The following is a 21,947-nucleotide window of genomic DNA, read 5'->3' as shown; positions in this document are numbered from 1 at the left end:
CCTGTCCCCGCCCCTCCTCCTCCTCTGACCCCGCCCCTCCTCCTCCTAAACCCTCCTCTGACCCCTCCCTCATTCTACCCCCTCCCTGACCCTGACCCTCCTATCCCGCCCCTCCCTGACCCCGCCCCGTCTCCTCCTCTGACCCCGCCCCTCCTCCTCCTAAACCCTCCTCTGACCCCTCCCTCATTCTACCCCCTCCTCTAACCCCACCTCCTCCCTGACCCCGCCCCTCCTCCTCCTCCTCCTCCTCCTCCTCCCTGACCCGCCCCTCCTCCTCCTCCCTGACCCCGCCCCTCCTCCTCCTCTGGCTCCGCCCCTTCCCCTCTGACCCCGCCCCTCCTCCTCCTCTAACCCACCACCTCCCTGACCCCGCCCCTACCCCTCCTACCCTAGCCCTTCTGCTCCCCTGACCCCACCCCGTTCCTGACCCCGCCCCTCCTCCTCCTCCTCCCCCCTCCGCTGACCCCGCCCCTCCCCCTCTACGCTGACTCTCCCCCTGACCTCACCCCTCCTTACGCTGCCCCTCCACATCCTTCCTGTCCCCGCCCCCTCCGCATCCTACCCCCGCCCGCCCTGACCTCTCCCTGACCCACCCCCTCCTCTGGCCCCGCCCTCTGATTCCATCCCCTCCCTCCCCTGACCCCCCCGCCCCTCCCCCCCGTACCTCTCCTCTGACCCCTCCCTGACACCCCCTCCTGCCCTGCTCCCCTCCCCCCTTTCCTGGAATTGGCGACACTTCCCCTTTAAGACCTTGGAGCACGTACCCAGCCCTCTCCCACGTGTCCCTCCCTGGCCGGTCACCGGCTACGTCAGCCAATCACAGCCCGGGGTCCTCTGAGCGCTCCACTCAGAGTCGCGGGAACGCACTGGGGCGTGGCGCCGCGCGGGCCACACCCTGTGTGGGCGGGGCTCCGCTGCAGCAGATGGGGGAGGGGCGGGGTCACTCTGAGACTAGCGCTGCGGAGGGGCTGGCTGGAGGCACTGCGGGGAGGTGAGTGGGGGGGGGAGAGGGAGCCCCCCCAGCATCCAGCCCCCCTATGTCCCCCCTTTTCCAGTCCCTTCCCCCCATGTCCTCCTAGTCCCCCTCCCCTCCTCTTCCCCCAGCGATCCCCAACCCCTTCCCCCGCGTGTCCCCTGCATCCCCCCAGCCCCCCACTAGCCAAGGCTCTGACCCCCCCTTTCCCAGCCCGTTCGCCCCATGTTCCCCTAGCCCCCTTCTCTCCTCTTCCCCCAGCCCCCCGTGATCCCCCAACCCCTTTCCCCGTGTGCCCCCTGCATCCCCCACCGACCCCCAATCCCCCCTCCCAGTTCCCCACCAGCCACGGCTCTGATTCCGCCCCCCCCCCCTTCCTGTGGGTCTGGGAGGTGGCGGGGCGGGGGGTGTCCCGTGGCTCTGACCCCCCCCCCCCCCCCCCGTGGGCCTGCACTGGGGCGGGGGGTAACAGGGCTGATCGGGTCTGTCTGTCTCCCCAGCCCGCCACGCAGACCCCCCCGTTGGCGAAGCGCTGCCCCCCAGCCTCAGCCGCCATGCCCCTGGCCCGCAGCGTCTCCGTCACCTCCCTGACGGGGCTGGAGGACTGGGAGGATGAGATCGACCTGGAGAACTCCGTCCTCTTCGAGGTGGCCTGGGAGGTGGCCAACAAAGGTGAGCCGGATGCCTGGGTTCTCTCCCTGGCTCGGAGGGGAGGGGGGGGCTGGTAGCCAGGACTCCTGAGTTCTCTCCCCAGGTTTGGGAGGGGAGGGCGGGCTAGTGGTTAGAGCAGTGGGGGCTGGGAGCCCGGACACCTGGGTTCTCTCCCTGGCTCCAGGAGGCGGGTGGGGTCCAGTGGCTGGGAGCCCAGGGGGTTGCGTTGTGAGCCGCCGGGCCATGGCTTGCTGGGGGGCAGACCCAGGCATCCTCCTATGGGGTGAGGAGCAGGAACATGAGGTCGTGACTCCGCCCAGGCAAGGGGTCCCCCACAACCAGCTCATGCCCCACCCCAGAGGGGGCCGCATCCCGGCACTGGGCGAGGGGTCCCCGTATACCCAGCCCCTTGCCCCACCCAGGAGGCCGTGTCCCAGCGTGGGGGGGGCGCTGGCTGGAGCTGTCCTTCTTGCTGTGACCCCCCCCCAGGCCTTGGCTGTGAGGGAACAGGCACAACCTTGTGATTCCCCCGATGCCTCCTGCTCCCCAGGTCCTCTTGCAGGGGGGTCTGGGGCCCAGGCCGGCGGGCGGAGACGCTGGTGCAGGGAAGGGACCAGTCTGAGCTGGGGCGGGGTAACTGCGCCGTGGGGCAGCCCCTGGCCGGGTCTCTGGGCGGGAGCTGGGGGGAGCCGGGCCAGGCTGGGGGGGGGGGGGGGGGTTGGGCTTTGACCACAGGGGGCGCTAGAGTTGGGGAGGTGGGAGGGGTCTCCTGCTTTGGGGACCTGGGTGGCTGAGAGCCCTGCTTGGGGGCATGGGGCAAGGGAGTCAATGGGGGGGGCCCTGCTGCTGGGGGTCCCACAATGCATTGCATCTTGCCGGGCCCCATGGGACAGTGCAAGGGAGTCCCAGGTGTGGGGGAGGGGTGTGTATCGAGGGCCCCCCCATCCCTCTGATAAAGGGACAGGGTGTATATCGGCCCCCCTTCTCCAGGGGCGGGTGCATGGGGGGCTGTGTCTCTAACACCCCCCCCCCCCCCCGCAGTGGGGGGTATCTACACGGTGCTGCAGACCAAGGCCAAGATCACGTCGGACGAGTGGGGGGAGAATTACTTCCTGATGGGGCCCTACCTAGAGCAGAACGTGCGCACCCAGGTGGAGCTGATCGACCCACCCCACCCGGCCGTGCGACGCACCATCGACTCCATGAACGCCAAGGGCTGCAAGGTGAGAGCTGGGCCGGGGGAGCTGGGGAACCAGCCACTGCGAGTGGAGAGCCCCCTCCTCCCCCCCCCCCCCCGGCAAAATGACAGCCAGGGGTGTTTGGGGGCCTCCTTGTGATTCATGGGGGGGCGGGGACTGATGTGACCCTGCTGCTCCCCATGGTCCAAGGGGGGGCCCACCCACCCACTTCCTCTACCTCTACCTCTATGTTGGGGTCCCCCTCTTCTGACCAGAACGATTCCTGCACCTGTCTCCCAGAACCAGGAGAGAACCCAGGAGTCCTGGCTCCCAGCCCCGCTGCTCTGACCACTAGACCCCGCTCCCCTTGCAGAGCCAGGAGAGAACCCAGGAGTCCTGGCTCCCAGCACTGCCCCGCTCCCCTCCGAGAGCCCGGAGAGAACCCAGGAGTCCCGGCTCCCAGATCTCTCCCCCCCCCCCCCCCCAACCACTAGTCCCCACACCTCTCCCAGAGCCAGGAGAGAACCCAGGAGTCCCGGCTCCCAGATCTCTCCCCCCGCCCCCCCCCCCCCCCAACCACTAGTCCCCACACCTCTCCCAGAGCCAGGAGAGAACCCAGGAGTCCTGGCTCCCAGCCCCCCTGCTCTGACCACTAGACCCCACTCCCCTTCCAGAGCCGGGGAGAGAACCCAGGAGTTCTGCCCGCACCTAACCAGGTTGAACAGAACCCCCCCCACACACCCAGAAATCCTGTCTCCTATTAGGACCGTCACGCCCAATCCCTGGTGTTTTGGGGATGTCTCATTCCCCCCACCCAGCAGCCACCTCTGGGACGCCCAGCCCCCCCCATTGGCCGAGTCCCCAGAGGGGGGCTATCTTTAGTATCCAGGCTCAGGTTACCCCCCAGGAAAGGTCACCCCCCCACACACACGTGATGTTTTTCTCTGGTGCTCAAAATATCTGCCCTGAAGTCCCCTCCTGGTTGGCGGGGGGGAGGGCTGGGATCCTGAGGGGGGGGGGAGGGCGGGCTACATTGTGGGGGTGTCGGGAAGTAGCTACTGCCATCTGGGCCCCAACCCCATTCTTGGGGGGGTCTCCCTTACCCCCGAGGTGGCAGTTGGGGGGGGGGGTCCTTGCTGGGTGTGGAGGCTCTGGGGGGGGTTGGTCCATGTGTCTGTGATGGGGAGAGGCCCTGGGGCGGTTCGTTTGGGGGCCAGGGTTCTGCTGGGTGCTCGGTGGCAGGGGCCCAGGTGGGGGGCCCCTGGGTGTGGTTTGGGGGTCCAAGTGGGGGGGGGCCTGGGTGTGGGTTCCTCTCCCCTTTCACCCCTGCCCCCCCCCAGGTGTACTTTGGGCGCTGGCTCATCGAGGGGGGCCCCTACGTGGTGCTGCTGGACGTGGGGGCCACGGCCTGGAGCCTGGACCGCTGGAAGACGGAGCTGTGGGAAAGCTGCGCCATCGGGGTGCCCTGGTACGACCGGGAGGCCAACGACGCCGTCCTCTTCGGCTTCCTCGCTGCCTGGTTCCTTGGCGAGGTGCGGGGGGGGGGGTAATGCTGCCCGAGAGCCCCCAGCTCTGCCCACAGCACCCCCTAGGCCAGCCCACCGCTGGCCCTGAGCGTCCCATTTCCTGGGGTGTTGCAAACAGAACCCAGGCGTCCTGGCTCCCAACCCCCCTCCCCTTTCAGAGCAAGGGAGAGAACCCAGGCGTCCTGGCTCCCAGCAGCCCCCCCCCTCCCCCGAGCCACAGAGAGAACCCAGGTGTCCTGGCTCCAGACCCCACTCCCCTTCCAGAGCAAGGGAGAGAACCCAGGCGTCCTGGCTCCCAGCAGCCTTCCCCTCCACCCCCCCCCTCCCCAGAGCCAAGGAGAGAACCCAGGCGTCCTGGCTCCCAGCAGCCTTCCCCAGAGCCAAGGAGGAGAACCCAGGCGTCCTGGCTCCCAACCCCCTTCTGACCCACCAGACTCCTCCGTCCCCTCCCAGCACAGGGAGAGAACCCAGGAGTCCTGGCTCCCAGCCCCCCCCCACTCTATCGGTTAGCCCTCCATCCCTTCCCAGCACGGAGAGAGAACCCAGGCGTCCTGACCGGGCTCTCGCTCTCTCTCTCTCGCCCCAGTTCGTGGCTCAGTGCGAGGAGAAGCCGTTTGTCATCGGCCATTTCCACGAGTGGCTGGCGGGCGTTGGGCTCATCCTGTGTCGTACCCGCAAGCTGCCGGTGGCCACCATCTTCACCACCCACGCCACGCTGCTGGGGCGCTACCTGTGCGCGGGCAGCGTCGACTTCTACAACAACCTGCATGCCGTGAGTCACCGGGTGGGGGGCGCCCTGGGGTGCATGGTCCCCTCCCAGGAGTCCTGGCTCCCAGTCGTCCCCCCCCCAACCTGCTACACCCCACTCCCCTCCCAGAGCCATGGAGAGAACCCAGGAGTCCCTAGCTCCCAGCCCCCACCCCTCCAACCGCTACACCCCACTCCCCTCCCAGAGCCGGGGAGAGAACCCAGGAGTCCCTAGCTCCCAGCCCCCACCCCTCCAACCGCTACACCCCACTCCCCTCCCAGAGCCGGGGAGAGAACCCAGGAGTCCCTAGCTCCCAGCCCCCACCCCTCCAACCGCTACACCCCACTCCCCTCCCAGAGCCGGGGAGAGAACCCAGGAGTCCTGGCTTCCCCTTGCCCCCCGCCTCATGCTCTGCCCTACTCCAGGGCGTTATCACTTTGTCCTTTCTCACTGCCCCCCTCCCTCCTGGCCCCAGTTTAACGTGGACAAGGAGGCCGGGGACCGGCAGATTTACCACCGGTACTGCATGGAGCGGGCCGCCGTGCACTGCACCCACGTCTTCACCACCGTGTCCCAGATCACGGCCGTGGAAGCCGAACACCTGCTCAAGAGAAAACCCGGTGAGGGGCTGGGAGTGTGGGGCCGGCTGGGGGCGCGGGGCCTCTGGGGCGGGACGCGGGGGATGGGTATGCAGGGACCCCTCGTCCAGCACTGGGATTCGCCCCCTCTGGGGTGGAGCGTGGGGGCTGTTGAGCAGCCACATAGAACAGCGTGGGGAAGAACAGGCAATCCCAGGCCTGGTTATTTCCCACTAATGGCTGCCCCATGTCTGCTCTCTGGTGCCCCCCTTTTCCTGCCTCTCCCCCCCCCCAGATATGGTGACCCCCAACGGCCTGAATGTCAAGAAATTCTCTGCCATGCACGAGTTCCAGAACCTCCACGCCCAGAGCAAGGCCCACATCCAGGAGTTCGTCCGGGGGCATTTCTATGGGTGAGTCCCTGACACCCCAGCTTCTGGGGCGCCCCAACCTGCTCGGTCCCACAGGCACAACCTTGGAACAGTATTTCCATCGCCACCGTGGTAGGACCCAGGAGTCCTGGGTCCCAGCTCCCCCCCCCCCCTCCCCCCCCCCCCTACTCTGCCCCAAACTCACTGAACCCTGCTTCTTTCCTCCTGGAATTCCCCTCAGCGCCCCCTTCTGGCTGCTGGTAATATTGCACCTGCTGTCTCTGTACTACCCCCTTGAGGTGCTGTAGAGGATTAAGGGGGCATGTGAGGTCAGATCCCCCCCCTTTCAACCCAGTGCTAGGTGCAGTATGTCAATTGGACTCCTCCTGGGTGGGGATTCAGCTGGCTCTGGGGTGGGGCGCGGGAGCTGGGTATCTGGGGACCCCCTCACCCAGTGCTGGGATGCGGCTGGCTCTGGGGTGGGGCGCGGGGGCTGGGTATCCAGGGACTCCTCGCCCAGCGCTGGGATGCGGCTGGCTCTGGGGTGGGACACGGGGTCTGGGTATCCAGGGACCCCTCGCTCAGCGCTGGGATGCGGCTGGCTCTGGGGTGGGGCGCAGGGGCTGGGTATCTGGGGACCCCTCGCCCGGCACTGGGATGCAGCTGGCTCTGGGCTGGGGCGGGGGGAGGGAGGGGGGGACTGGGTATCCGGGGACCCCTCACCCAGTGCTGGGATGCGGCTGGCTCTGGGGTGGGGCGCGGGGGCTGGGTATCCAGGGACCCCTCGCCCGGCGCTGGGATGTGGCTGGCTCTGGGGTGGGGCACGGGGGCTGGACTTTCAGGGGTTTCTCTGCCCCAGGCACCTGGACTTTAACCTGGACAAGACCCTGTTCTTCTTCATCGCCGGGCGCTACGAATTCTCCAACAAGGGGGCTGACATCTTCCTGGAGGCGCTGGCCCGACTCAACTACCTGCTCCGGGTAACGGGGGTTCCCTGCCCGCTGGGGGGGTCCCTTGCCCTGCTTCCCCCACTCTGGGGGTTTGGGTGAGAGGCCCCCCACTGCCTGCCATCTCGTTCGGGGCCCAGTCAGAAGGGGTCGGACAAACCCCTGGCGGCAGAGGGCAGTGGGGGAGGGTGGATGGGGCCTGTGGTGGGTTTCCTAGCTGGGTAGGGGGCAGTGTGTGTGTGGGGGGGGTGTCTCTGGGACGGGGGCTGAGCTGTTCCTGGAGTCCCCATCCCTGCTGGGGAATGGCCCCGGGCGCCCCCCCCCCCCCCACTCATCCCTCTGCCCCCCCAGGTGAACGGCAGCCAGGTGACCGTGGTGACCTTCTTCATCATGCCGGCTCGGACCAACAACTTCAACGTGGAGAGCCTCAAGGGGCAGGCCGTGCGCAAGCAGCTCTGGTGAGCCCCCCACGGGACCCAGGAGTCCTGGCTTCCCACTGCCCTAACCACCAAACCCCATCCCCCACCCAGAGCTGGGGAAAGAACCCAGGAGTCCTGGCTCGCCCGTGCCCTAACCCCTAGACCCCCATCCCGTGCTGGGGAAAGAACCCAGGAGTCCTGGTTCCCAGCTCCCCGATCTAACCACTAGACCCCACTACCCTCCCAGCGCCCGGGAGAGAACCCAGGAGTCCTGGCTCCCCCCTGCCCTAGCCACCAGACCCCATTTCCCCCCGAGCTGGGGACAGAACCCAGGAGTCCTGACTCCCAGGATCTCTCCCTCTCTCTCTGTCTCTGCAGGGACACAGCCAATGCCGTGAAGGAGAAGTTTGGGAAGAAGTTGTATGAATCGCTGCTGGTGTAAGTCCCACCCCCGGCTCCCTGAGCTCAGCGGCCCGGGGGACAGCAGTGAGGTGCGGGGGGGGCTGCGCCGGCCCTTCAGCTTCCCTGTAGCGGAAGGCCGGTGGGGAGCTGGGGAGCGAGGGGGAGGCAGGTGGGCTATATGGGGCAGGGGGCTCTGGGCTGTGAGGGGCACCTTGGGGTGCAGGGAGCTGGGGGGTGTCCAGTCCTGGGCTCTGCCCCCACTAACCCCCCTCCGTTCCCCCAGCGGGAACCTCCCCGACATGAACAAGATGCTGGACAAGGAGGATTTCACCATGATGAAGAGAGCGATATTCGCCACCCAGGTACCCGGACGCCTGGGTTCTCTCCCTGGTCAGGGTCGGGGGAGGGGGGAGTCTAGTGGTTAGAGCAGGGGGGGCTGGGAGCCAGGACTCCTAGGTTCTCTCCCCAGCTCTGGGAAGGGAGTGGGGTCTAGTGGTGAGGCTAGAGGGGGGCAGGGGGGAGGCAGGACTCCTGGGTTCTCTCCCAGCTCATGGAGGGGAGTGAGGCCAGAGGGGGGGAGCCAGGACTCCTGGGTTCTATCCCCAGCTCTGGGAAGGGCGTGGAGTCTAGTGGTGAGGGCAGGGGGAAGGGAGGGGCTGGGAGCCAGAACTCCTGGGTCCAATCCTGGCTCTGGGAGGGGAGTGGGGTCTCATGGGATCGAGCTGTGGGGACTGGGAGCCCGGACGCCTGGGTCCAGTCCTGCGACGGCGAAGCCTCCCCCGCCTGACAGGTGTCTGTCCGTCCTAGCGTCACTCCTTCCCCCCCGTCTGCACCCACAACATGCTGGACGACTCTACGGATCCCGTCCTCAACACCATCCGGCGTCTCGGTCTGTTTAACAGCAGTGCTGACCGCGTCAAGGTGAGCCGGGGGGCGGCCCCGCGGGGGAGGGACAAGGGGGGTGCTGCCCGGCCGGGGGTAACACCCCCCCCCCTCTCTGCCCCCAGGTCATCTTCCACCCCGAGTTCCTGTCCTCCACCAGCCCCCTGCTGCCCGTGGACTACGAAGAGTTCGTCCGAGGCTGCCACCTAGGGGTTTTCCCCTCCTACTATGAGCCGTGGGGCTACACGCCAGGCAAGGAACTGGGGTGCCCAGCGCTTGGGTTCCTCCCTGCGACAGGGAGGATAGTGGGGAGGGCTGGCAGCCAGGGCTCCTGGGTTCTCTCCCCGGCTCTGGGAGGGGAGTGGGGTCTAGTGGTTAGAGCAGGGGAGAGCTGGGAGCCAGGATTCCTGGGTTCTATCCCCAGCTCTGGGAGGGGAGTTTGGTCTAGTGATTAGACGGGGGGGGGGGGGAGCCAGGACCCCTGGGTTCTATCCCCAGCTCTGGATGAGGGGTCCCTGTATAACCAGCCCCCACCCCCGAGGGGCTGTGTCCCAGCGCTGGGCAAGGGGGGGGCCCCGTATATCCAGCCCCCGCGCTCCAGGTGGTGGGTGTCCATGGGGCCATCACGCTCTGTGGTTTCAGACATGGGTTGTTCAGAAGCGGGCTACAAGGGCGGGGGAAGGGGGTACGTGCATCCAGCTCTTCCCCCCCCCCCCCCCGCTCCCCGCCCCCGGGTCTAACACTCCCTCTCCCCCCGCCAGCTGAATGCACTGTCATGGGGATTCCCAGCATCTCGACCAACCTCTCCGGATTCGGTTGCTTCATGGAAGAGCATATCGCCGACCCGTCGGCCTACGGTGAGTCCCGGGCCCCCCTACCCCACGACCTGGGGGAATTGTTCTCTGGCCAATCCCCCAGCCTGGGCAAAACAGATGCCTCATTTCCCGGCTGAATGCGTCCAGCATCCACGCCCGGCCCCAGGAAGGCGTGAGCCCTGCCTGTGCTAGACTGACGCGCCTGGGATCCCTTCCCCACGCAGGTCCCCCCCGCCCCCCTCTCTGCTCACCTAAACGGCCGGAGCTCCTGGAGGGGTCTCTCACTCGCAGGCAGGTTTTCCGGCCCTCACATTCTTCTCCGGCCCCTCTGCAATTTACCACCATCCTCCTTGAGATGTGGACACTAGAGCTGGGTGCAGGATCCCAGCTGCCCCAGGGCCAGCTCCAGAGGCGATGCTCCGACTCGCCATCTCCCCGTTCACACGCCCCAGGACCCACGGGGTGCCGCTGATCGCCCACCACACTGCTCCCCAGGAGAGAGGCCCCCCCCAGCCTGTATGTGCTGCCTGCGTTCTCTGGTCCTAGCCGGAACTGTATTAACACGCAGCGTTTGCTTGGGCCCGGCTTACCCAGCGAGCTGGTCGCCCTGTATCACTGACCCATCCTCTGCATTGGTTCCCATGCCCCCAGCGTGTGGGTCGTCTGCAAACTTTATCAGTGAGGATTTGATGTTTTCCCTCAGGTCACTGATAAAAACATTCAGTAGCGAGGGGCCTTGCGAGACCCCACTAGAAACCTGCCCGCTTGATAGCGATGCCCCCTGCGAGATCTAGCAGCTAGCCAGTTTTTAATCCATTTAACGTGGGCCATGTCGATGTGTTATCTTCTCGTGTTTTGATCTTAATGTCATGTAGCACCACACAAGTCTGAATAGGTCACATCAGCCCCATGACCTGTGTCTTTCAAATTTCTAATTTCACCAGAAGAGATGTGACAGTAGTTGGATGGGATCTATTTTCCATAGTCCCATATTGATTGGAGTTAATTACGTTGTCCCCTTTCAATTCTTTAAGTCCCACATCAGCCACGTCATCATCTTGCCTGGGATCGATGTCCGATCGACTGGTCTATAATTACCCAGGTCGCAGATTGGCTTTCTTCCAATCTTTTGGAAGTTCCCCAGGGTTTCAAGACTTACTGAAAATTAATGGTCCAGTGAGCTCCTCGGCCAGCTCTTTTAAAACTCTGGGTTGCAAGTTTTTGGGACATGCTGATTTTAAAATGTCTAGCTTTAGTTGCTGCTGTTTAACCTCTGTCACGGACTCACAGCTCGTGCCCACTCTTGGCCCCGTGCGGTCCATGGGGGGTGCCCCTTTCAGTGCGACAGCCCTTCTCGGGGGTCCACTCTCTCTCGGGGTCAGGCCCCTCCACCTCCTGGAGCCGCACCTCTCGGAGCCCTAGCACGTCTGTCTCTCGCCGTGGGCCCCCTCAGGGAGTCCACTCGCTCTGGACCCCCGGGACCTCCACCCCCCGAAGGAGACGATCCCATCCTGTTCTCTAGACCAGAGGGACTCCTGCTCCCCCTTTCCAGCCCAGAGCCCCCCTGCTTCCCAGCTGGGCATCTGAGATCACCGGCCCCAAGCCCAGCCTCTGTCCATTGTCTTCTCTCCAGGGAAACAGGGTCATAAACAAGATCGCCTGGGCCTCCTCTCCTCTCTTCCGTCCTCTGGCCGGAACCGGCTGGTCAGGACACCGGGGTCCTGTCTCCGCAGCCCATTGTCCTCCCACTGGCCAGAACCGGCTGCGACTCCTGAGCTGAGTCTCCGGGTCACCAGGTCACCGGTCGCTGGGGTCTCCATTCTCCCCGCCAGTGGCTGGGGTCCCAAGTTTCCTCTCCGGTCTTCTGTAACCACAAACCCTCTCCCATCACCTCGTTAAACCAGTAGCACCCAGGGAAACTGAGTCCTACCCCCCTCTGCATGCCAACCATTGGAAAACCAAGCAAATCCCCCATAGGAAACAAGAAAAACAAGAAACTCCCCCACATCGTCAAAACCTCCTCCAGAGATCCTGCTGGAATGGAAAGTGTTTTATCATCATATGATCTGGCTACGTGATCTGGCTTTTTCCCAAATACAGAACACAAATATTTACTCAACACTTCTGCTTTTCTGTGTTGTTATTCACAATTCTATCCTGTCCATCTAGTAATGGATGAACTCCATTCATGGAATCATAGAAGATTAGGGTTGGAAGAGATCTCAGGAGGTATCTAGTCCAACCCCCTGCTCAAAGCAGGACCAACACCAACTAAATCATCCCAGCCAGGGCTTTGTCAAGCCGGGCCTTAAAAACCTCCAAGGATGGAGATTCCACCACCTCCCTAGGGAACCCATTCCAGTGTTTCACCACCTTCCTAGGGAAATAGTGTTTCCTAATATCCAACCTGGACCTCCCCCACTGCAACTTGAGACCATTGCTCCTGGTTCTGTCATCTGCCACCACTGAGAACAGCCGAGCTCCATCCTCTTTGGAATCCCCCTTCAGGTAGTTGAAAGCAGCTATCAGATCCCCCCTCACTCTTCTCTTCTGCAGACTAAACAAGCCCAGTTCCCTCAGCCTCTCCTCGTAAGTCATGTGCCCCAGCCCCCTAATCATTTTCGTTGCCCTCCGCTGGACTCTTTCCAATTTGTCCACGTCCTCCTTGTAGTGGGGGCCCCAAAACTGGATGCGTGCGGCCTCACCAGTGCCGAATAGAGGGAACTAATCACTTCCCTCGATCTGCTGGCAATGTTCCTACTAATGCAGCCCAATGTGCCGTTGGCCTTCTTGGCAACAAGAGCACACTGCTGACTCATATCCAGCTTCCCGTCCACTGTAATCCCCAGGTCCTTTTCTGCAGAACTGCTGCCTAGCCACTCGGTCCCTAGTCTATAGCGCTGCATGATTCATAGATTCTAGGACTGGAAGGGACCTCGAGAGGTCATCGAGTCCAGTCCCCTGCCCGCATGGCAGGACCAAATATTGTCTAGACCATCCCTGATAGGCGATTCTTGGGATTCTTCCATCCCAAGTGCAGGACTCTGCACTTGTCCTTGTTGAACCTCATCAGATTTCTTTTGGCCCAATCCTCCAATTTGTCTAGGTCACTCTGGACCCTAGCAGCGTATCTACCTCTCGCCCCAGCTTAGTGTCATCTGCGAACTTGCTGAGGGTGCAATCCATCCCACCATCCAGCTCATTAATAAAGGTATTGAATAAAACTGGCCCCAGGACCGACCCTTGGAGGGCTCCACTTGATACCGGCTGCCAACTAGACATCGAGCCATTGATCATTACCCGTTGAACTCAACGATCTAGCCAGCTTTCTAACCATTTTATAGTCCATTCATCCAATCCATACTTATTCAACTTGCTGGCAAGAATACTGTGGGAGACCACATCAAAATCTTTGCTAAAGTCAAGATATAGGATTTATTTTGTTCCTAATACGCTAAAAAACAAACACATCCTTCTTATTGTCCTTAACTCTGCTGGTCATAGATTTCGCCTTGTGTCCTTCAGCTTCCCTTATCAATTTTCTACAATTTCCTGATTTCTGATTGAAATGCTTTATTATCACCTTCTCCTTCATTCCACTTGTTGTATATTGTCTTTATTTTGTATAGTTGCTGTCAATTCCCCCATAAGCCTAGTTGGTTTTTTTAACCTATCTTCGTGATTGTGGCTTTTCAGGCCTCTAATAGAACATTCTTGGGACTGTTCCCAATGATCGTTCACATTTTTCTGTTTAAATTCTCTCTCCCAGCGGACTTAGCTCAGAAATGGGTCGAGATTTAACATAGAGGCTGGGTTCTGCCCCAGCTCTGGGAGGGGACGGGGGGCTAGTGAGTTAGAGCAGGGGGGCTGGGAGCCAGGACTCCTGGGTTCTCACTCCCTCCCCTCTCCCTCCCCCAGGGATCTACATCCTGGACCGACGGTTCCGGGCGCTGGATGATTCGTGCACCCAGCTGACGTCCTTCCTGTACAGTTTCTGTCAGCAGAGCCGGCGCCAGCGTATCATACAGCGCAACCGGACCGAGCGCCTCTCCGACCTGCTGGACTGGAAGTACCTGGGCCGGGTGAGTAGGACAGGGGCTGGGTGAGTGGGGTATCCCTGGGCCAGGCCATGTGGGGGAAGAGCTGGCAGGGGGGGAAGAATAGCTCATGGGGCGGTGGAGGTTCCCCCCCCCCCCCCATGCCCGCCCCCACCCCCCCGGCCTCCATGGGAACCGACCCCTTGGGGAGAACCTGCTGCTGTCAGAGGCAGACACGGAGGCTGGCTGAGGGGGGCAGAGGGGAGCTGTGGGGATGGCAGAAGGGGGCGGGGCAGGGGGAGGTCCTGGCCCAGCCCCCCATAACCCCCCGTGTCTTCTCCCCCACCCCAGTATTACATGTCTGCCCGACACCTGGCGCTCGCCAAGGCCTTTCCCGACAACTTCACCTACGAGCCCCCGGAGGAGACAGCGGTGAGTGTGAGACCTCCGAGGGGCCCCGTATACCCAGCCCCCACAGCCTCCCCCAAGAGGCCCAGTGCCCCTCCCGAGGAGCCCCATATACCCAGCCCCCACGCTACCCCCGAGGGTATTGCGTTTCTGCGCTGGGTATGGGGTCCCTGACCCCTACATTTCTCCCCCCCCCCCCCCCGAGGGATCCGTGTGTACCCAGCTCCTTTGTTTCCTCACCTCGCCCCCAAGGAGTCCCTGCATCCTCTCCCCCAGAGGTTCCTGTGTATCCAGCCCCTGTGTGTGCCCCCTGTGATGGGTTCGGTCACAGAGACCCCCTTGGGACTGCCACCTGATGTGCCAAAACTACCTCTGAGCCCGTTTTCCCTGCCAGCTTGGGACGTCAGAACCCTGCCTGGTTGAGCCAGACCCGCCAGCCTGCTGCAACCCAGACCCAGGGTCTGAACCACGTTCCCAAAGCTGCAGACTTAACCGAAAACAGCTTAGCGGGTTACCTATCTCCAGCCCCCAGACACCCAGCTCCCAATAGGCTCCAAACCCCCAAATAAATCCGTGTTACCCTCTATAAAGCTTATACAGGGTAAACTCATAAATTGTTCGCCCTCTATAACACTGATAGAGAGAGATGCACGGCTGTTTGCTCCCCTGGGTATTAATCACTTACTCTGGGTCAATTAGTAAACAAAAGTGATTTTATTAAGTATAAAAAGGAGGATTTAAGTGATTTCAAATAACAGACAAAACAAAGTAAGTCACCATGAAAAATAAAATAAAACACACAGAAGTCTGAGCCTAATGCATTAAGAAACTGAATACAGGTAAAATCTCACCCTTAGATGTTCCAATATCTTCTTTCACAGACTAGACTCCTTCCTAGTCTGGGCCCAATCCTTTCCCCGGTACAGCCCTTGTTCCAGCTCGGGTGGTAGCTAGGGGGTTTCTCAGGACTGCCCTGCAGGTATGCAGTGGAGGCTTGCAGGTTAACAGAGCCATTCACAGTTCATTGAATCTGAAGCACCCTTAACAGCTTCCACTTAGTATGTTTACATCAGTGATACACGTTTGTATCTTCTTCTCCCAACTCCAGACATAGAAATAACATGTGCAAACAAATGGGATGATCACACTCAGTAGATCAGAAACTTTGTAATGATGCCTTACAAGAGACCTTTTGCATGAAGCATATTCCAGTTACATCATAGTCACACTTACAAACATATTTTTATGAAGCATATGGAGTGCTACATCACCCCCTCCTCCTGAACTTACTGTCAGAGACTTGGACGTGGCGGAGGCAGTACGTGTAAAATCGCTGTTTGTCTCTGGTTACACACCCTCCCAGTACCTTTTAAACCCTATGATGTTATTTATAGGTGCTCTAGCAAAGTTCTGGGTTCCTGGTCCCTGGGTGCCTGGGGTGCAGTATTGATAACAGAATGCAGATAGCAATATGTGTTAAAGTGTAGGTGTCTTGGCATTTAGCCACCAATGCCATGAGGCGGCGTGCCTCAGTTTCCCCGGCCACACAGCAGCATCGGCCTGTTATGCTTTTGCTGCTGGGCTGGGCTTCCAGCCTGTTTACAGGTGTCGCAGAGTGTGGGGGAGTCAGGGCCCTGCACCCCCCACTTCCTGCGATGCACCGGGACTCTCAGCTGGCCAGTAACACAGAAGGTTTATTAGATGACAGGAACACAGCCCAAAACACAGCTTGTAAGTACAGAGAACAGTACCCCTCCGTCAGGTCCATCTTGGGGGGTGGGGAGCCCAGACCCTGGTTCTGGGCCTCCCTCTGTTTCCCCAGCCAGCTCAAAACTGAAACCCCCTCCAGCCCCTCCTCTGGCCTTTGTCTCTTTCCCAGGCCAGGGTCACCTGATCTCTTTGTTCTCCAACACCTTCAGTTGGCACCTTGCGGGGGGGCCCAGGCCATCAATTGCCAGGAGGTCGGCCATTCTTTGTGCCGACCCCATCACACCTCCCTCTCGGGCTCTGCAACACTCACACCCCCTTATCCCCCCCACCTCGATACTTAAGAACTGCATAGGGGAAACTGAGGCACCCACCCAGTATTCAGAGAAAACATTAAGAACATTCCCACGTCGTCACAACAGGTATAAACTCAAAAGCAACATGCTTGTGGGACTGTCTTGTCACCATCCCTAGCACACACAACAGTTTTTTCCACAAATCAGGTATGTCCCACATGTTCAAAGGCTCTACCATTAAACATCAGCCTTGGCAGATGTCCTAGAATCTCAGGGTTGGAAGGGACCTCAGGAGGTTCTAGTCCAACCCCCTGCTCAAAGCAGGGCCAATCCCCCAATGGCCCCCTCAAGGATTGAACTCACAACCCTGGGTTTAGCAGGCTACTGCTCAACCCACTGAGTTATCCCTCCCCCCAAGTTAACGCCTTTGTCTTGACCCCTAGATGAAGTAGCAAAAGACACACGATTAACAGCCAGTTTCTGACGGACAGACTTCATTCACACAGCCTGGCTTGGCCAGCGTCCACTGTATTTCTCAGTCCCTCCGGGCACCCCGGTAGGAGACAGATTCTCCTGCCGCTTTGGGGAAGGCTCTCAATTCAGGCATGTGTTTGGGATTTTGGCAAGGAAAGGGTGCGCTGCAGCCATGCCTGCCCTCGGCCCCTCCCTCTGGAATCTCTTTGGGTTGGGCCCCACCTGCTGCGAAGTTTCCCTAAGGCAAAGTTTTTCTTCCTCCTGCCTTACAAACCTGGCAGGAACATCTTTTCATGGGGTGCTTTGGATTGGTAAGATCCCCCCAGGTCACCCCACGCTCTGATCCCAACAGGTCAGCGGGGTGGACTCTCCCCTCAAAACCTGATCCGCAGGGGAGGGGTCTGGCATTTCTGGGAAAATGCCTTCCTACAAAAGGCGGGCAGACCCTCCTGTCCATCCTCCCCTTCCGTCTGGACTTCCTCCTGTGTCCTCCAAAAGGGAAGGTGACCCTGATCCAGCTGTGGGCTCCCAGCTATGACAGACCCTTCACTGGCCAGCCCAATCCCCCCGCCTCCGCCCTTTCACTCAGGTTGGGTTTGCTTCCAGCTACAGAGTCTTTGGGGGCTGTTCCCACCGCAGCCGTCACCAGGACCCCAATGTCCACCTCCAGGATACCTGTCTCTGTGCGCCGCTTCCGCTCCATTACAGCCAGTTCACGCTTCTGGGTCTCGATTTGTGCTTGTATCTGGGCCTCGATTTCTTTGTCTTTTAACTCCAGGGCTTGCTGGCTCCCTCTTTCCTTCTTAGCAGTTTGCACCCTGTGCCGTTCTAGCTTCTTCTGAGCTTCACGCTCACCTATTTTGCGGACTTTCCTGCCTCTATTTCCCTTACCCAAAATAAGCAAACAGAAAATAACAAACCAATAATGGCTTTGTCTGTTCTCCGGCCACCCCACTTAAAACTCACTTAAAATCACTACCAGTGTTTCAAAGCAATCAGCTGTGCACAGATCCCGCTCGACTACGCCACTGTGACAGGTTCGGTCACAGAGACCCCCTTGGGACTGTTACCTGATGTGCTGCGACTACCTCTGAGCCCGTTTTCCCTGCCAGCTTGGGACTCCAGAACCCTGCCTGGTTGAGCCAGACACGCCAGCCTGCTACAACACAGACCCAGGGTCTGAACCACGTTCCCAAAGCTGCAGACTTAACCGAAAACAGCTTAGCGGGTTACCTATCTCCAGCCCCCAGACACCCAGCTCCCAATGGGGTCCAAACCCCAAATAAACCTGTTTACTCTGTATAAAATTTATACAGGGTAAACTCCTAAATTGTCCGCCCTCTATCACACTGCTAGAGAGAGATGCACGGCTGTTTGCTCCCCCGGGTATTAATACATACTCTGGGTCAATTCATAAAATCACTTTTGTTTATTGAGTATAAAAAGTAGGATCTAAGTGGTTTCAAGTAATAACAGACAGAACAAAGTAAGTCACCCAGCAAAATAAAACAAAACGAGCAAGTCTAAGTCTAATTACAGGTAATATCTCCCCCTCAGAGATGTTCCAATAGCTTCTTTCACAGACTAGACTCCTTCCTAGTCTGGGCCCAATCCTTTCCCCGGTACAGCCCTTGTTCCAGCTCAGGTGGTAGCTAGGGGGTTTCTTAGGACTGCCCTGCAGGTATGCAGTGGAGGCTTGCAGGTTAACAGAGCCATTCACAGTTCATTGAATCTGAAGCACCCTTAACGGCTTCCACTTAGAATGTTTACATCAGTGATATACGTTTGTATCTTCTTCTCCCAACTCCAGACATAGAAATAACATGTGCAAACAAAGGGGATGATCACACTCAGTAGATCAGAAGCATTGTAATGATGCCTTACAAGAGACCTTTTGCACGAAGCATATTCCAGTGACATCATAGTCACACTTACAAACATATTTGTATAGAGCATATGGAGTGCTACATCACCCCCCTACATACACACCCCACCCCGGAGGGGTCGCGTCTCTGCAGGGCGAGGGGTCTCCGTACACCCGCCCCCCGCCCTGTGCGGACGCGTCTGGGCGCTGGTGCTACCAGGCATGTCTCTCTCTCTTTCTCTCCACACCCAGGCCCAAGGATTCCGCTACCCCCGCCCGGCCTCCGTGCCCCCTTCGCCCTCCATCTCCCGCCACTCCAGCCCCCACCACAGCGAGACGGAGGAGGACGACGAGCGGTACGACGAGGAGGAGGAGGCGGAGAAGGATCGGCGCAACATCAAGCCCCCGGCCATGACGGGCCCCGTCCCCGAGTGGCGCAAGCCGCCCAAGAAGGGCTCCAGCGAGGCCAGCACCTCCTCCAATGCCTCCAACGCCTCCACCCCCACCATGCCCTCCAGCCCCAGCGACCCCAGCAGCCCCAACAACTCCATCATCGAGGAGAGGAACTAGGGGAGGGGGTTCTAGACTGGTCTAGAACTAGGGAGTGCCCCCACCCCAGGCACAACGGTTATAAGCAACCCCCTTGCCGTCCCCGTCCTCTGCTTCTGGCTCACCCTCTCAAGAACCCACCCTTCCCTTCTTGCTGGGTTCTAGATTGCTCGTGCTAGGTTCTAGATCATTCAAAACCAGGTCCCCTCCCATGAGATGGGTATAAACATCCCCTTCTCACCGACTGTCCTCTAGAAACCCTCCTCCCCTTTGGTGGTGAGGGTTGCTGGGTTCTAGATCATTCAAAACCAGGGGTGATCCCTCCACGTGAGATAAACATCTTCCTCCTGCCTCCCGTCCTTTGCTTCTGGCTCTCCCTCGGGACCCCCAAAGTGATGGGTTTGTTCAGTGTTCTAGATCAGTGGCATGGGTGTTCTAGAGTCCAGTCTCCAAGGTGCTCCAGGACCCTATGCACTATAGGCTCTGGCCTGCCCCTCCAAACTGTCTAGAACAACCTCCCTGTTGTCTGCAGCACTCTGGATTGTACTAGTGTTTGCAGCTGCCAACGTTCAGGAGAGATGGGGGGCTCTCAAATGGTTTGGGCTAGGAGCAAGGTCAGGTGTGGTCTAGAGAGAGGCCTGGTCTGGAACAGGGCCTGGCTTCAAGGTGTGGGGTTGGTCTGGATCCTTCTATAAGACTTCTCACTCAAGAATGCAGGGCAGCCCTGGATTATCATGTTTGGGGATCTAGATTGTTCTAGAATTCTGTGTATTAAAATGGGGGTCGAGGATGTAGGGTACCTGTATTGGATTCTGGAATGCAGCATTGGGTGATATTGGGGGTTCTGGAGCAGTCTAGAATGGGACCTGCTGTAGCGTTTTGATTGGATTGTTCTGGAGTGATGTGACATAGCAGGGTGCTGGAGCTGTTTAGAAGGAGGGGCAGTCTAGAATGACCCTGCTACCGAGTCTGAAGCGTTCTGGATCCCTCTAGAACTCAGTGCAATGAAGGGGTTGGGGCCATATGTAGAAGTCCACATTGTCATGGTCTAGACCAGTCCAGAACACTGCACGGTCAAGAGATGTTGAAGGGTGTTGGGTGTTCTGGAGGGGACATCTCGAATGGCATCTCTGGGAAGGGGGAAGCACTGGCGGGCGCTGTGAACAAAGGGAGATGGGTCGGTTCCTGACTTCTGGAATGCAGCTCCACCTTTCTAGAACAGCGTGTGCTGGGAGTCCTGGCCTTCTCGCAGCGTTCTGCAACACTCCTGTGGTCGGGCGAGCATAGCCTCGGAAAGAGGTGGTCTAGATCACATTGTAGACCATTCTAGAGCACTGCGTGTAGGATGGAAAGATGCTGCCGGGGGCAGGGTTCTAGATCATTCTAGCAATGTCAGGGCAGGTGCTAGAAACCCAAGCTGCCTGGCACATGTTCTAGGTTGTTTGAAGGCACTAGACACCAGCGTGGCCGGGCTAAAACGACGTGCAGGGTTTCGATCATTCTCGGCTTGGGTTTCGGTTGCTGGGTTCTAGATCACTCTGTGCTCAGGCTGAGGGGGCTGCTCTAGAACATGGCCGATGACGGGGCGGCTGGAAGGCTCCAGGATTCTGTATGCGGGTGCAGTCTGGTCACGTCCCCTCCCCCTCCCAGACCTCCAACAACAGACCAGTCGAGAACCCGGCTGCTTGATATCTAGAACCCTGCTCCCGGCTGGCGCCATCTGCTGGGGAGCGGGCGGGAGGGGTCACACAGCTGGACCTGCTGCTGAGAGGGGGGAGGGGGAGGTGTCTAGACAGGGCTCCCCTTGCCCGCCAGTTTCCCGGCAACCCCAAGACAAGGAAAATCATGTTTCAAAAACGTTTGGGCTGCCATCCCCTGGGCCGTGTGCCTAGGTCCCCCCGCTCTGTGCCTGGGCTGGGTGCTGCACCCATGGGTGCCATGGGGCCTCTGTGGGGTGAGGGCCCCCCCCCGGCTCGTGTTTTTTATTTATGGCTGTTGCAAATGTCGTCGCTTGGTTTCATTTTTGTCTCTCCCGGGCCACAGGGAGCCGGGCCGGGCCTAAGAATAAACGTGAGTTGAACTCAGTGGCGGCAGCTGTGTGTCCCGTGGGGAGCATCCCTCAGCCTGCTTGGGGGCTGAGTATACGGGGACCCCTCGCCCAATGCTGGGATGCGGCTGGCTATGGAGTGGGGCGGGGGCTGGGTATACGGGGACCCCTTGCCCAATGCTGGGATGCGGCTGGCTCTGGGGTGGGGCGGGGGCTGAGCATACGGGGACCCCTCGCCCAATGCTGGGATGCGGCTGGCTATGGAGTGGGGCGGGGGCTGGGTATACGGGGACCCCTCGCCCAATGCTGGGATGCGGCTGGCTATGGAGTGGGGCGGGGGCTGAGTATACGGGGACCCCTCGCCCAATGCTGGGATGCGACTGGCTATGAAGTGGGGCGGGGGCTGGGTATACGGGGACCCCTCGCCCAATGCTGGGATGCGGCTGGCTCTGGGGTGGGGCGGGGGGGCTGGGTACACGGGGACCCCTCGCCCAATTATGGGATGCGTCTGGCTATGAAGTGGGGCGGGGGCTGGGTATACGGGGACCCCTCGCCCAATGCTGGGATGCGGCTGGCTCTGGGGTGGGGTGCAGGGGCTGGGTATACGGGGACCCCTCGCCCAATGATGGGATGGGGCTGACTCGGGGGGGGCATGGGTCCATGTTTATATGGGGATTCCTCACCCAGTGCTGGGACATGGCCCCGCTGGGGTGGGGTGCAGGAGCTGGGTATACGGGGGCCCCTTGCCTGGCACTGGGATGTGGCCCCCGCGGGGGTGGGGTGTTGGGTGTGATTCCAGCCTTTTGCGACATCCCCCCACCCGTGGGATTCAGGCTGGGGGTCAGACCATGGGGGGCACCCCTGGTGCAATGGGGCGCTTGGTCCCTCCCAGCCAAGCACCCTGGTGCCCCCCTTCCAGCGCTGAGTTTGGGGTGCTGCCGGGATGCTGCTCGTAGGGTGGGGGGAGCAGGGACAGGGCCCCCCCCCCCAAGGTCTCTGCCCCAGTACAAGGGGGCAGGGACAGCAGCTGCCCCCACCAGAAGTTAATGCCATCAGACACCCCATTAACCAGCTG

The 21,947-nt window shown here is 60.5% G+C and overlaps 1 protein-coding gene across 1 annotated transcript; it reads left to right on the top strand.

The window, feature by feature from the left end:
- Positions 1–832: 832 nt before the first annotated feature.
- On the top strand, positions 833–20,910 carry GYS1 (glycogen synthase 1). Its single transcript, XM_065571054.1, has 17 exons — positions 833–991; positions 1,474–1,645; positions 2,666–2,847; positions 4,143–4,334; positions 4,915–5,100; positions 5,552–5,696; positions 5,950–6,067; positions 6,885–7,005; positions 7,324–7,430; positions 7,770–7,829; positions 8,077–8,155; positions 8,601–8,714; positions 8,801–8,927; positions 9,437–9,532; positions 13,409–13,572; positions 13,879–13,959; positions 18,529–20,910. Exons 2-17 carry the CDS (start codon positions 1,528–1,530, stop codon positions 18,844–18,846), a joined length of 2,208 nt encoding a protein of 735 aa, XP_065427126.1. The 5' UTR covers positions 833–991; positions 1,474–1,527; the 3' UTR covers positions 18,847–20,910.
- The last annotated feature ends 1,037 nt before the right edge of the window (positions 20,911–21,947 follow it).

Source organism: Chrysemys picta, chromosome 17 (genome assembly GCF_011386835.1).
Source record: "Chrysemys picta bellii isolate R12L10 chromosome 17, ASM1138683v2, whole genome shotgun sequence".
NCBI classification, from domain to species: domain Eukaryota; kingdom Metazoa; phylum Chordata; order Testudines; family Emydidae; genus Chrysemys; species Chrysemys picta.
This window is presented reverse-complemented; position numbering and strand designations above follow the sequence as displayed.